Here is a 16,242-nt window from a genome sequence, read left to right as displayed (position 1 = left end):
AATCGTTACTTCGAATTGACAAAAATATAATGTATTCAGAGGAATGTTTTACAAGAAAACCATATACTTTCAGTTGTAAAGATTCATTAATTTATTAACTCAAAGTTTTGTCGTGTCATTAATTTCGTTGTTTGTAACCAACTCGAAATCTGGTTTTGATTCTGGAATTGAATTATTGATTTTTTTGAACCATTCGATCATACCATAACCGATCATTCCAAAACAAAGGATTCCTATGAGGATGTAGAGCTTTATCTCTGTGCACAGGTAAGGACTATACACATACGTGATCACAGAACCTGTGGATTCCCATAGCCGGAAATTTGAGAAGGCGGCTTCTTCCTTGCCCGGGAACAGTAATCCTGACAGAGCTAAAAATTACAAGAAAATTTTTATTATTACTCATTGAAATGACAATGAATGTTGAAATATTAACAGAGAAAAATAATATCTTCCATATTTCAATCGCATTACATTTCTTTAAAGATTTATATCGTAATAAAAAAAATTAGTGGAATACAATATAAATTCAATATATTTTTGAAAAAGAAATTATCTACAGTGGGTATGAAAAATATCTCATATTACGAGGTCACTTTCTACAATATCGACCTTTTGAACAATTGTTTTGAGTCATTTACAGTTTACTACGATCAAGATAAGAACTATATTCAACTTTACCGACGAAACGATGCAGTTATGTTACCAACAGTTATCTAGTACAAAAACTATCTTAGTAGCAGTTAATAATATCACATACAAAATTTGTTTGATTGAAAGATGATAAAAACAGAAATATAAATATTTTCGAAACTCAAATTCCAATTTATTATAATTTATTATAATTCTCTTCGCAATTCTTACCATTTATTTGTACAAGCCACATGGCATCACAAAGACCCCATAATCCAGATATTAAAAAGAATATGAAATTTTGTTCAGGCATGGGTTTCCAGTGAAGAAGAAAAATTAAAACTCCCATGTGAACACAGAAGGCGAATGCCATTAAAGGCCTTCTTCCTGTTAGTTTCATTATAGATCCTGCACCCAACGCTGCTATAGCGTTCGTCACACCGAAACAGATCATCACATAACCGATATTATTAATTCCCCATGCACAGGAAACGAACGACTAAAACAAACGACTTGAATATATTAAGAAACGACCAATCAAAATGTGAAAACGTCAAAACACTCACAGCATTATAATCGGCAAATAAAAATGCTTGCTCCGCCCCGATGAACATTATTATTGGAAGTATAAAAATCTGATTCTTTTCCTTCAAAAGTTTCAACGTCACAACCAACAGTTTTAATCCTGACTTGCCTGTTGCTGAGCCTGTTCTATTTTTATTGTATCTGGGGACAGCGTAGAATAACATAATGTTATATTGAAACCAAACATCAATTTAAAAAATTTTTAAATATAGATATTAATCTGTAAAATTTTTACATTATTCGATACAATACGAAATAATTTTCTCAAAATAATGATACCATCATTCAGAAAATATTGCGCCATTATTGAATCAGAATATCTTTTCATTTACCACACGTATTCGAAGAGCAAATTCAAAATTGATAGATTCGAACAATTCGATATTCATTTCATCTTTGCTTTTAAATCCAGATTTGTAACGAATTGTCGCGTAATAAAGAATCATGTTACATTCGAACCAATATTAATGATTCTTTTTTGCCGTGAAAAATAGTATTTGAATCGAGTTTCGATTAATCGTTAAAATTACCGGTTGTAATTTTTCAAACGGAAACAATATTGTACCTGCGCCGCAGCTTAATACACCATCAATTCAGGATTCGCAAATATATCTTTGCGGTACAGGAACGATTTACGACAACCGATGCAATAAGCTTTGCCTGGGCTGAAAAGTCGATCATGAATCATGACCATCTCTTCACATTCGTGTATTTTGATTCATATGTGTTTTGATCGATCGATAATGATCGTACACATCGATTGTAATATAATACAAGATCGATTTTAAATAAAACAAGGTACATTTAAAACTTTGCATATTTGAAAGTTCGAAAATTTGAGAAATTGAAAATTAAAAAAAGAAAATGTAAAGATTAAACTAGATTATAAATACTATAATTAGTTAAATCAAAGTTATATTACCTAGTGAGAGAATCGACTCCGAATGCGACAATTAACGAGGCAATTATCATACAGCATAAATAGATGCCGGAAATTAGATGAATCCTTTTCTCTGATGGTCGTTCCAAGTTCGTGCTATCGTCATTGGCGGAAGTTGCGCCGCAAAATTTGGCACCGCACACTTCCGCTACAACACTAGTATTCAACGTGATATTCGTTGCCACTGCGTCGATTCCATATGAAAGAACTGTGAAAAATGAATCAATTGCTGGATCATCACGAATATAATTCTAAAATTCAAGAAAGGGCAAAAATTTAATGAGAAAATAATTTCTACAATAATTAATTGAATTAACATCGAGTAATAGAAATTCCTTTTATAAACATATTGAAAAAAATGAAGCTTATCAAGAATAATTATTTAACAATGCATCATATTATTATTAATCAAGATTACATGTATTAATTACATTGGATTTTCATCGAAATAAACTTGTTCAAATCGGGAATAATTAAAATCAGAGGAAATTGATAATCAAATTAACAAGTTTAAAACCATTACATCCATGTGATCCATGTGTTTTAATTTATCACAAGATCTACTATCCTACTTTCCTTCGCCACGACGGCAGTAATCAAGCAATCCGTACACACTGCCAGGGATTCCCAGAGGACAACCTGAAATCGAACGATTCCCAACATTCTCGAGAAAGTTTCCCGTGAAATGGAGATGTTCTTTCCTCACGAATCGCGGCGAAAATTTGTAGACGACAACCATTTTACGATATCGGGATTATAACCTAATCTATCGATAGTTTTCCACCATTCCCATACAATATTTCTTTCAAACGAAGGACCCGTAAAGATTTATCGGGATCTATCGTCGAATCTTTCCTTATTCCTACATCGCTTTGCTGATCTTTTTATTCGACAGGAAAAAAAAATCGCTGACCCAGTTGCACTTCACAATTCTTCTTAACTAAAACGATTATATAAATCACTAGAACTTTGTCTAGGGATTCTCTAGTATGATTTCTTTATTCTTAAGCCTTGTAACGTATGAATATCGAAGGTTCGCGCGTCGACGTATCGGTAGAAAATGTTAAAAATTTCAAGGACCTTTGAATTTCGAAAGATCGAGTTAGAAGGCTCGTGAATAACGTTAACCTCTCGTGGGACTCGAGGCGAAACGAACCAATATACGTTGGGTGTCGTTTCGAAGAAGGAAACTGAACTAGTAGGTTGCCATCCAATGCTTTTATACGTTCCATCATTTATTTGTTGGTTTTACGGGAGAAATAAAGAGGGAAGAGTAAAATTTTCGACGTGTTATATCTGTTCAAATAAAGTTATCGAATATCGGTTGTCAGGCGTGATATAGACAGTTTTTAGGTACTGTTTGATTTACTTGAAAAGATTCTATTTGCATGGTGATGCTCGTATTTGAAATATGAAACGTACTTTTTGCAATATGATCGAAAAATTTTTATTCGATTCAAATCTACGAAGATTGATTAATTCTCTGCGTTCAACGAGCCGTTGTACGAGGCTTGTATAAAATTTTATTTACATCATTTATTTATTTTAACAATCTTCGATTAATTAAATTGAGATGAATTTAACAAAGATTAAAAAAAATTTCATTTCAGGTCGAATCTATCTTAAAATTAAATTGTATTGAAATTTGAATGGATATATAATTCCAAAGACAGGAAAGAGAAGTTCTTCAATAAATAAAACTATACATTATTCTCTGTATTTTAAAAAATTGTATGTCGAGTAATAAAATCTTTGTCTCACAAATATTCGATATTTGATCGGGAAAAAATGAAAACAGCCTATTCAAAACTTCGCTCAATCTCGAAATGACAAATTCCACGCGATCTTTCGCATATTAATTCTCGCTATTTCCGCCGCATATGCACCGCCAAATGGAGGTTTGAAATAATCCCTGGCTCAGCTGGGTTCCGCTTCGAATCGCTTTTAAACAAACGGTTTTATCGCGAACATAGAGATGCAGAAATTATTCGTCACGTGGTATCATATTGCTATCGCGATTCACATTGCTAAGATTAAAAAAACAGCCCAACTAATTAATTCTTGCCCTCGGCATCGTTCATCTTCAAACGTGAAAGAAACATTTATTCAATTATTTCGTCTCCTTTCATCAACTCTTGTATAATAAAGAATAAAAAAATTCCCTTTCGAATTTGAACGCTCGTCAATGCTTTTTGTTGCAACGAATTGCATCGCAATTAAACTTTATTTTTCCAAACTTAAAAGGGAATTCGATGAATAACGTATATAAAGGGAAGGAAAAAAGAAGAAACCGGATGAACGGTACGTCAAAGTATTTCCGTGGCTGACCCAAAGGAATTAGAATGGCTAATGATTAAAAGAGATAAAACTTTTCACACGAATACCAGTAGCAACTTCAATTTCAAATGTTCTAGACTTGATCGTAGTTAGTTGGATTCGATTGTGACATGTTCGAAATGTCGTGTAAACTTTTTCAAACTTTCGAAAGATAACTTCATTAATTATTTTAAGAAGGTTTAAGCGAAATAATTTTAAGTGAAATAACTTCTCTTCGAAGTTATAGATAAACATTATTTAAATTCGATCGTTGATTAAAATTAAGATCGATGAAAAAAGAAAAAATAATATTTTATTAAATAAACTTCTATGAATTAAGTTTATTCGTATAAACGTGAATTCTTATTGATCGAAAAATCATACGTAATGAGGTAAATTAATAAATTTCTATTATATAAACTCTATTTTTCGATTAGATATATTAGATATATTAAGTCAATGTATTACATTAAATAATTTATTTCATGATTGTAGAGTTCCTATATAATTCATAGTCATCAAAAATATCGAGTCAATGAATTATTTATCGAAGAAAAATAAATTTTAAAGTTTCCTTCTTTTTAATCAACGCGCATTTTCACACAAAAAACATAAGGTAATTACAACCATATCGTATTTTGTAACATATCGTATAAAAGAATTAATCGTTCGTGTCTGATGATCTTCAGTAACGAAAAATTTGATTAAAGAAACGCAAACTTAGGAGTCATGTTCTCTTCATAAGAAATAACACGAATATACGCACCTGCCGAGGATATAAGATTGCCCCAGACTTGCGCCATCTGGTAAAACATGAAAAACAGGCCGAAAAACCTCGTGACGAGAATGTCGGTGGCCACATCCGACAGAGTGGCATACGCTTCCGCAACGACCGTTAAGTAAGTACATTTGGCGCACCAAAGTGGAGCAGCGCCAATACCGACCAGCAGGCCGGCCGGTATCATGGTGTAAAATTTTGGGTAGAACTGAGCCGCCATAAAGGGCACGTAAGTGAGGATAGACAGAGATATGGTCCATTTACAACCCAGCCAGCTGTAACCAGATAAAAGGTGAAATAACATTCGTTCATATTTTTATTTTCATCGAAATTTTGGCTAATTTCTTTTTTCAACGATTTCTTCGAAATGTACGAATATATATTTTCTATTCATTCCTTATATTTTATAGAATTTTAATTTATTTTTTAATAATTTTGTATTTTGGAATTTATTATTTTGTTAATAGTTATCATCCATAACGAAACAAAAAGAAGTGGAGAATCTTTTTTTCTTTTTCATTTTCCTTGAAAAAGTTTATGACGCGATCGTATGCGTCAATCACAGAATTGGAAATCTTCATGACGCATAATGTTATCATTAATTACTTCAGAAAATTAAAAATTATTATTTGTATCGTTTTTTTTTCCAGAAGTTACATATAAATCTTAGCATACGTATTTTTCTCGAGTTTTTATTAAGGATGTAAGTGAAAAAAGATTTCAGTAATAAAGTGTTTCATCGATAAAATCTAACGAAAGGTGCTCGTCTGTCCTTCGACTGGGTTACTGACTCTTTTGTTAGCACGTGACAATAAATAGACTTAAAGTATCAGACTTTGAGATTTAAAGCGTTGAAGCGGACGAAATCTTCTTTAGTCGTCTGTATGCAAAGGGAGTGGAACAACCTTTGGTAAGATTTTTTTCAGATATTTGCCTTTTTTATAATATTTATTATAATATTTCAAAGAACGTAATATCAAATCAATTTTAATTTAAAAAAAAATCAACGAGTCTTCTATGAATATATATAAAGAATTAATGTACATAATATTATTAAATAAATCATATAACATCCATAGTTAATCATCTTCTAATATCATCTTCTTTTTTCGAAGATTGTAGATGATTTCTTTCTTGAAGATTTCTTTGAAGATTGTATTTTATCAATTTTAAGTGATTCGATTTTGACACTGTGGCCAGATAATCCGGAAATGATGCTGGAGAAAGGTGATGGTTGACACCAACGTGGTAAAAATTTCATGGACAATAAACTTCGATAATAAAGTTTACTGCATCAGTGCTATATCCCACCTTAGTTTCATCGAGGAATTGTCTCGTAAATTCTAAACGACAACAAGATTCCTGAATTTTTTTTGACGACAACCCTTCGAAATTATTAAACAATTACAATTTTCCACTTCTATTTTGACATGCATGCTATTTTCATTTTAGTGGCCAGAGTTGGAAACTTGACTCCATTTTTGAAGTGTCCATTGTTAAGTTGTGTTAATGATCAACACAGTTCAGTTTTTATGTTACAGGTAAAGTAGAAGAATTTTATACATCAACGTACATAAATAATTATTTAAATTTATTTCGTTTTTAAATTTTTCTAATTTTTGATTTTCAAAAATTCATAGAAAATTACAATTTGTAATTTTATCTAATTATTTTTTTTTTCAGTAACAATAACCTACATATTTCAAATAAAACTTTTAAAAATTATAACTTTCAATCTACGTGAATGATTAATACAAAAAGAAGAAAGAAAAAAAGAAAGAAAAAGAATAGATAAACAAATTTCTCTAATTTCATCAAGTTTCAGCAATTTCTCGAATTTTAATGAAAATATAAATTTCTCTCGACCGCAAGCATCCCATCTGCATCCCTTCCAAGTGTTACTTAACCAACCCTGTTATCACCCTTCCGTTTCATTCGAGCTCGCAAATGCAACATAATCCGCACGCTGTAAAACACAAAGGAAGAACGGCCCTTGACCCTTTTAAGGTAAACGAGTCACGTGTGCTCGTACACAATGCCGAAAATGGAAAATGCTACCGCAATTCATACCGGTGTGTTTTAAGTATGTTTTCACGAAAAAACTAAGCCTTTATACCGTATCGATGGAAATGAAATTATAGTTGCGTGAGTTGATCAGAAGATAAAAAATGGTTTGCGATAAATACGATACTCCTACGATACTTGTATCGTTTCGCGATATTTTTCGAATCGCTCTTGTCGCGGAGAGTCATAAGAGTGAATTTGAAATTTGAATTTGTCGCATCCTTTATATAAGCTGCAATTAAACGAAGGGTCTCAATTTTCAAACCGCTTTCTTTTATTGACAGTGCTCTTCCATCGATAGACTTTATATCTAGTTGATAGAATTCTAGTGTTTGTGGAAGCTCTTCTTACGATAACTGTTTTCCAAGTGGTTCCAGACTATCGGAAGTTATGATTGAATATTTCTTGATCTTTTCAAGTTAAATGTAACGAATTCACAAAATCTTGAGGAAAAGATGTCAGTATGGATTAACAATCAACATCCATTGTATATTTGTCAAATTTTTATCAATCTTTAAATTACAATGCAATATAATATAAACAATTAATCTATTATATATAATGTTCTGTTTTAATCTCAGAATATTATTGTATAAAAAACAATTGTATAAAATTGAATTCATGAATCAGGAATACACGCGAAACGGAATTACTAATTTCACATAACTAAAAAACTTCTTAATCAGCTCAAAAAAAAATAATAAAAATAGTAACTTTTCACGTACGATTTTTATGATACTTTTCATGTTACCTAAATAAATTTTCTAATCTATCCTATCTAATCTAGAACAAAAATACGATCTCTACAATCACATCTCTTAAAACAACGGCATTCGAACACTCAGGAAGATTTCTTGATCATCTTGCAAATTCGCGAAACTGGAAAATCTACAAAATCTCACCTTATGATCAACGTCGGTAAAAATATATTGCTGAATATCAAACTGCCATAAATCGAGGCCAACGTGAACGTCCCCAACGATCCGTCCGCGTTAATCGAGCTCTGCAAATTGGTCGCCCCCATAAACGCCGTGAAATTCACCATAAAGGCGAGCCCGATCACCAACACGTTCCTCGTGATGCGCCATCTCTCGGAATGCCTGAATCCAGTCTTCTTCGTTCTCACTTTAACGAACTGCGCCTCGTCCATTTTGTCCAATTGCATCGTTCGATCTGCGCGATTCGATCGGCCACGATTTAAATCACGATCGCGATCATTCCTCCTCGTGTTATTGTCGTCGAACACGTTTGCCACACGTATCCGCACGTATCGAATAAAAAAATACCACTTTTAACATGAGGAGACGTCACTCGTCGATTGATACACCGAGGGTCCGCATGATGAAATTTATTGGTGGCTTGATTGAAATATTATCACCGCTTATATCACCGCCGGTTTCCCTCTTATCAATTGTTTCGCACGTAGATGATCAGTGGTCAACGATGCGATTTTCGTGAAATCGTACGCGGATTTGCGGATTGCGGATCATTGCCAGAGACGTGGATATCATAATTGTCTCGAGTTCTTACGGACGTGGAATTCCTGCAACAAAATTATGATTTTATGACGGTATTAAAGACCGTTTTACGAGTTTCGAAAATAATTAATATTTCTTGTTGTTGCGTGCTTAAAGTGTACGATATGTGATGCGAGGAATATATCTCTTTCGAAACTAAGTTTATGGACAGGGGAACTGTTTATGACTAATATATGTTAATTTTTTATGAAATTTCGTCGAAAGAGATTTAACGAAGACATCGTTTAATGCAAAATCGAATAGAAATTTAATTTTCCATCATTTTTCCCTGCAAATTTACAAATTCTTTTAGAAACGTTATTTATTTGCAAAATTAGTAATATTGTATTTTTCGTTTACAATATATGTGATTTTTATCATATCTTACGAATAATTATTTTTTATTTTCAGCTATAAGGATAAAAATTGTACTAAAAATTTGTCTACCACATATCTTATTAAAAGTAAAAAGTGATAATAGACAGAAGGAGATCATAATTTATTCGCAAGTAAATTTCATCGACTAATTGATCCTATTATTCATCGATAACGATACATTATGTGAGGTTCGAATTGCAAGATAACCAGTTTGTTTACGTTCTTGACGAATCGTTACATAGCTTTGCGTCAGAAGGATGGCATAACGACGCTCGAAGTGAATGGAGAAGGAGGAATATTTATTTATCTTGGCTGATCAGAAATGATTGAGTGACTCTCATTATGAGGCAAGTTCCACTCGATGTCGTTATAACGTTATACATCATCGAAGATCCTCCTATGTAACTTGCCTAAGACATCGATGATGTTAAGTGGTTGAGATATTGTCGATTTAAAGTCTCACGCTGTTTTTTTTTTTTTTTTGAATAAAAGTATGCTATGCTTAATTAATGTTGTATTAATAACATTTAATATCGTCATTTAATAACATTATTCCATATAGCAAAATAATATCTTTTTTTTTATGTAGATTCGATGATTTATTCTTACCGTGATGGATTTTCAATTGTAAATCATGATAGACGTTGAATAATTTTGATATTTTAATTTATTACGTGACCAGTATATTTTTTTGACATTTAAAAAATATTGTAGCCTGTCCACATTTGTAGAAAATATAAAAATGAAGAAAGAATTAGGAGAAAAAATATTTTGTAAAATATGTCACACGTAATTAAAATTATGTATACGTGTCACAATTGAATATTATTTTAATAATTGTGAATTTTTTGAGATAAATAATAGAATTAAATATTGTATTCTAGAATTTTTAATTTAGGATCCAAATGACAAAAAAAAAAATTTAAAATTCAACTATTACAATATAACAGCACAATACGATAATAATTGAAAAATAAAGAGAAAAAAAGAGATATTCGTCGAATAATTTTTAAAATTTCATCGATCAATCGTAAATAATTAATTTATCAAAGTGATGAAAATGTTTAAATTTTATTTTGAAGATGCAAACGCAAAATAGAGAATTTAATCGGAATAAATACATCATTCCTCACTTTGACGTTTAACACGGTATTTTATCCACCATTCTTCCAAAAGGAGGTTCAGATATTCGTTGAACGTTGCTATTGAATTACGACTTCCTTGTTTGGTGATTGATAAAAGAGATCGAGAAAAGACGAAATGATGAAAGCACGAAATGTGGACGTTGAAAAATGTTCGATATGGGAAGAGAAATGAATATTTTACATTTGAAAGAAATACGAAGCGAGTGAAATAATTTTTGTTTATTTGGTGAATAGAAAAATTGCACATTTTCACATAATTTCCAGTGCGTGCAAAAATTCTATCAACTTCTTTATCGCTCTTCTTTGTATTTAAAACAACTTGAATCGATTCTTGCTAGTTACTTAACTACTCGTACGTTAAAATTTCATGACAATATGAAGCTTAGTGCCATATTCGAGTCTCGTTATAAATGTAATAATTTTTTGAAAAATTAAAAAATTCTAAAATCGATGTAATCAAAAGATTATCTAACATGGAATCTCTAATTGAAAAATAAAAATATTGAGAATAATTTGTGCTTGCGATGTTGCGAAATCGATTGTATTGAATATTCATGTTTATATCAATATCTTGACAAGCTATTTATACAACTATTCATTTCAAGGCGAACGATTGAAGGAAAAACTTGAATTTGAGGAAAAATTGTATAATGCAAAATATTTAAATAAAATATTCTATCTTGTATGCATACTGATACTATTTGATTCATTTAATGTATGTTACTGAATGTAAAAATACTGAAATATTTGAAAATTGATGCATATCTTATTTAATTTGAATTCATATCATCGATTTATATCAAATTGGAATATATCACTTTAAATGAAAAATACACTTGTAATCTCCATCTAATAAAAAATTAATAAAAAGTTAAGAAAAGTCCTACTCAAGGATCGATAGTCTTTGTCTCAAGGAAACAAGCAGGCACGACGTTTTAATATTTGATAAATCTTCTCATTAAACTTTCATTAAACTTACTTGATCTAGATGAACTTTATTAACTTAATCCTTCGGGAAGTCACATTATTCAGCATAAATTACACTTACCAGCGCAACACTAACTAAAAAAGTATAACTAAGAATATTGCTATTAGCCGAAAACAAATTTTTTTTTACAAAAAAATGTGATTAGATAATGAAAAATGGCCAATAGCGAGTATCTTTTATCGATATATAAATATATAAGCAACTGTTATTTACTATTTTGCAAATACAATCAAAATGAAACGTTTTACTGTCAATTAAGATAAGAATATATAAAAGGTTACATTAAACATAATTTAGTAGAACCTTGGAATAATTTGTAGAATTTAGAATATAAAATTGCAGAGATAGAATATCAATCGAAAAAAAAAATGATCGTTTGACATTTGATTGCTGTCCATTATATATAATAGTATATTATAATATATCGAAATAAATCTTAAATAAAAAAAAAGGAATTATATAAAATCGATAAGCGTATCGAATTTAGATAATATCGAATCCGTGTAGAATCTAAACGAGCATAAAGCATCAGTAACCAATCGAAGCATGTCCGATTGATATCGTAATGTATGATTTTCTGAACACGCACACCAATGATATATGTCCTTGAGAATCAATATATTTGCTCCTTTCACGAGGTCCGTTCTGGAACTGGATACATTTCCAATTCCATCGACTCACGCAACATAGAAAACCGCCTAACTATTATACGATCTCGTAATTTAAATGTCGCAACCAGTTACTACGAATAGTATGCAGTTCAGGGTAACATTTCAAAGTTGTACAACAAAATGTGTGTAAAATATTTTAAATAGAATAATTCTGATAGGATTAAATTATTGCTTTCAGTTGTGATGATTTATTCCATTCGTTATTTTCGTGAGTTCTTGCTTCATTCACTTTTATTGCAAGATTATGAAATGATGTTATTACATTCATGATTTTATTATATAAAGCAAATAACTGTAAATCGTGATGATAATGGTTCAATGGTTCAAATTTATTTCGATAAAAATAATTTGGAAAAAGTAATTCCAAATTAAAAGAAATTCCAATATCTCAAGATTATTATTTCACCATGACAATAATCCAAATCGAGATCATCCAATAAATTTTAAAATTAATCTTTCTGTCACAGAATGATCAATATCGTTAAATCTTTTTTATCGAAAGATATCTGGTTAATTATCTTTCGCTACAGGTAACAATTATCATAAAGTAAATAGGCGTCATCATAGAAAGAGGGCAAATTAACATAAGCAGATAGAAACAAGAAAGTTATTATCGTAAGTTATCGTATAGGTATACATATACATATATTGGAAATTCGGCCAGTGATCTGATTACTTCACAGGAAACCTCGAAGAGGAACATTGGTTCTCTAGATAGACAGTTCCTCTGTACAATTTGTGTCTAACATTTTCAAAATAACATTTGCATAGTTATCACGTTCAGTATCGAAGTAAAACTATATAATAACTCGAACTTAAATTTAATCGAGATATAATAATACTATAAAATATTATAGTATAATAATAAAATATATATTTGATTGTAATTAATATGAACATATATATATGTTCATATTATATTTATTACATTGTACAATACATATTATACAAATTATACGTAAATTAAGATTATATAACAATAATATAATGCAATTGTATTTCATTGTAGTTGAATCTAATCACGATTTAATTATTCCATTTAAAAAGAAGTTTATTCATCAAATGAATCAACTGGTTGAAGTCGAATAAGTGAATAGAATCATTATAATCGAATCGTACGGTAATCGGAATTAATTTATTATATGATTAGCACATCGTTCCTGGTAGGAGGAATAAATTAATACACGGATTTATTTCAAGTACGGGAATATTTCTGACATTACGAAATTGTAATCCACAAGCAAAGCACGAAGATGTACGAGCTGCACCTAGATAATGGCGGATTTATGTTTTAATCCAAGATGCAACGATCCTCGAATTTCGGAGATTTTAATTAACAGTAAACATGGACTTATTCATGGACTTATATTCCTGTTCAACGAGATGTTCTTGTGCAAGCGGGAATTTTGTTTGAGTCTTTTGTTATTTCGTTGAAAAAAAAAGGAAATGTTATTTTTTTTTTAGTGACCATTAATAGTTTTTTTATTGAGTCATCCTGTATGTAATTTTAGTATCCATTAATAGTTTTTATTGAATCATTCTATGTAACGTGGTCTTCAGAATTTAGTTTAAGATAATGGAACTCGTTACGATAGAAGTTTTATGGTGGAGGAAGAGGAAATTTAATAGGATAATGACAAATAATAGTTATGGAAAATAAAGTGAAATATATTACTAATTACTTAATTAGTGATAGTTATTTATTTTCATAAATATTTAAACATTTTTATGGATTAATAGAAATAATACAAGAAAATAAGATAAAGAAAATAGAATTCCACTAAGTTTAACAAATTAACTTAGATTAAAGATCAAACAAAATTGTGGCAATCAACTTTTATTAGAAGTTCTTATCTTTATATATACAATTACTTTATATCCAGTAAAAACAAAGTACTGAGATATCTGGAATATTTGAAGTATTCTTTTTATCATCCCACAAAAAAAAATAGAATGTTTTCAGAAAAAAATAAATATCACGCTTCGTGAATTAAATTATTACAAGACTATAGCCATAGTTGTGCTCCAGCAATTAATCCATCTCTGTTTGATTTACAAAACGTCGTATTTTATTGACGATTTCCTTCCATCCACATCTTTTTCGCAGAAACGATATTGAAATCGATACGAAAATCGAAAAACAAGATATCGAAACGTCAGTTGCACGACGATATCTGTCGCGACGAATGAAATTTCTTCAAGAATATTCTAGGCGAATTTATCTACCGTGCAGGCCACAGACTTATTTTTCAATCATTTTTCTCCGTGGATCGAATCAAACATTATTGCGATTTCGCGAGATAGGAGACAAAACGTCTCGATGTCTATCCATATCGTTTCCCATCGAGTTGACAGAATCGAATGGCATAGATACTAATTCGCAATTAACGTAGCATTAATGAGGAAACGCTAATGACGAATTTGGTAAAAGAAAGTCAATTGCGTTAATTGGGTTGAGTCTGCAAATAATTATAATTGATCGATAGTTGATTTACAATCTGTGTACACATTGCATATGTACCTTTTATTTCCAAATTTATATCGCGTTCATTCACAAGGTTTCCTTAAAATAGAGATATGTTGTTTGTATAATGAGAATATTTAATAATAATTTGAATAACATTATATAGCCGGGTTACGTATATTTTCCAATAATTATGATTTTCTAACATTTTAATGAAAAAATAATTTTGACAAAATTATATCATGAAGATATTATAAATAATTTTTTATTCTGTTTCACATTTTGAATTTCGATAAATTCTTAATATGTTTCATGCATGAGAAATTGTAGTAAATAATGCACAAATAAAAATTTTGCTGTATTATTTTTAAATAATTATAATTCTATCATTATTTCAAATGAAACGTGTTCAACCCTGATACACGTTTGAATAAATGATATTTTTAATGGCCAAGGGAAATACGTACATAAGTATCATACATAGTTAATTGCAAAATAATTGTAACCATGAAAATCTACTATGCACCGTTTTGAAAAGTTTCCAGCTTATACGTTAAACTTTTATTACTTTTTTTTTAAACTTAAACATATAAATATAGTTTCCTAATTACGAAATAATTATACCACAAAATTTACTACGTTTCCACGAAAAAGAAGATTCGTTTTTGTATACGCTAGATTTTTACGGTTTAAACGTATATTCTGTTAATTACGAAATAATTGTTTCCCAAAACCTAGCGTGCTTTATGCAGGAGAGAAGGAGAATAAAATTCACATAAATATACATTGCACATTTTGTGTCTTAAAATGTGTAATTATAAAATAATTCTGTTTTTAAATTAATTTTAAATATCATTTACACTTGTTGTATTCTATTCTATTTTTCCATATAGATATTATTTTAAATAATTTTTATAGCGTTGAAAAATACAAATTATTAATTACATTGAAATATTCATTGTATGATATTCATATTTCAAATGAAGTCTCGTTAAATTACAAAATAATTAAATCGAAAGGATATTCAATTGAGAAGAAAAAAGAAATAGAGCAATAAAATAATGTGGCAATATTTCATAAAATTGAATATAAAATGGAGGAAAGAAGAAATTGTCAATTGACAATAAAGCCAACTGTTCCTTCAGGAATCATTAAAATGATCGAAATTCAGAATAAAATATAAAATTAATCTTTTGCATTAATTTATTCTTTTTTTAAAAATTTCTAATATCTCCATTTCATTATCCATTGAAACTGATGATAAAATCATTTACAAATTTGCAATAAATGCAAGACAAATATTATATACACGAATCAGAAACATAATTCAAAGGAATATTTCAAGTTCACTATATTTTTTCTACATCCAAATACTTAATAATATAATTCCAAATTGCAATATTTCAAAATTAATAAATTTCTACACACAAAATTTAAATTCTAATACGAATCTCATTTTTATTTTTCAGTTTTCAATAATTCTCCATTCGAGTATGAACCTCACCTTTCTACACATAGGACGATTCTCTTCTTCCTTTGTAAGACGATCACACAAGGGTTCTGGATCACCCCTTTGATTCGGTAACTTATCGTTCTCCTTTAGATTATTATTCGAAATCGTGACACGGATCGCTCGTAGATACGCAACGAATGAAATAACACTGAATCGAATAACACGAAACCTCGCGGTCAAACCTTCATCCTGTTCCGCCCCACCTTTCGCCATCTTTTTCTCGACGCGAGAACAAGTATTTGAGTAGGGA

General features: G+C 30.2%; 1 protein-coding gene and 1 long non-coding RNA gene across 3 annotated transcripts; one reads left to right on the top strand and one right to left on the bottom strand.

Annotated features, from left to right (window-relative positions):
* Positions 1-67: 67 nt before the first annotated feature.
* LOC108004040 (UNC93-like protein) lies at positions 68-16,188 on the bottom strand. 2 transcript variants are annotated; one of them, XM_017066686.3, is made up of 7 exons: positions 15,984-16,188; positions 8,219-8,859; positions 5,241-5,527; positions 2,141-2,366; positions 1,200-1,359; positions 865-1,132; positions 68-371 (listed from the first exon to the last, which is right to left on the bottom strand). In XM_017066686.3, exons 2-7 carry the CDS (start codon positions 8,479-8,481, stop codon positions 100-102), a joined length of 1,476 nt encoding a protein of 491 aa, XP_016922175.2. In that variant the 5' UTR covers positions 8,482-8,859; positions 15,984-16,188; the 3' UTR covers positions 68-99. The 2 variants fall into 2 exon arrangements, with proteins under 2 accessions (XP_016922175.2, XP_016922176.2); XM_017066687.3 differs by lacking the exon at positions 15,984-16,188 and adding an exon at positions 11,336-11,486.
* Positions 8,747-9,717, top strand: LOC133667220 (uncharacterized). Its single transcript, XR_009832515.1, has 2 exons — positions 8,747-8,886; positions 9,245-9,717. It is a non-coding gene; the product is annotated as an uncharacterized LOC133667220 (long non-coding RNA).
* Positions 16,189-16,242: the final 54 nt, after the last annotated feature.

This window comes from Apis cerana, linkage group LG13, assembly GCF_029169275.1.
Source record: "Apis cerana isolate GH-2021 linkage group LG13, AcerK_1.0, whole genome shotgun sequence".
Classification (NCBI taxonomy): Eukaryota; Metazoa; Arthropoda; class Insecta; order Hymenoptera; family Apidae; genus Apis; species Apis cerana.
Note: the sequence above shows the minus strand (reverse complement) of the source record. Positions and strands in the feature narration are given on the sequence as shown.

Excerpts from the sequence above, each read along its gene's own strand:
- LOC108004040 (XM_017066686.3), bottom strand. The coding sequence starts at position 8,481 with ATGCAATTGGACAAAATGGACGAGGCGCAGTTCGTTAAAGTGAGAACG. Across the intron at positions 5,528-8,218 it reads TTACCGACGTTGATCATAAG|CTGGCTGGGTTGTAAATGGA; the intron begins GTGAGATTTTGT and ends ATCTGGTTACAG. Across the intron at positions 372-864 it reads GTGGCTTGTACAAATAAATG|CTCTGTCAGGATTACTGTTC; the intron begins GTAAGAATTGCG and ends TGTAATTTTTAG.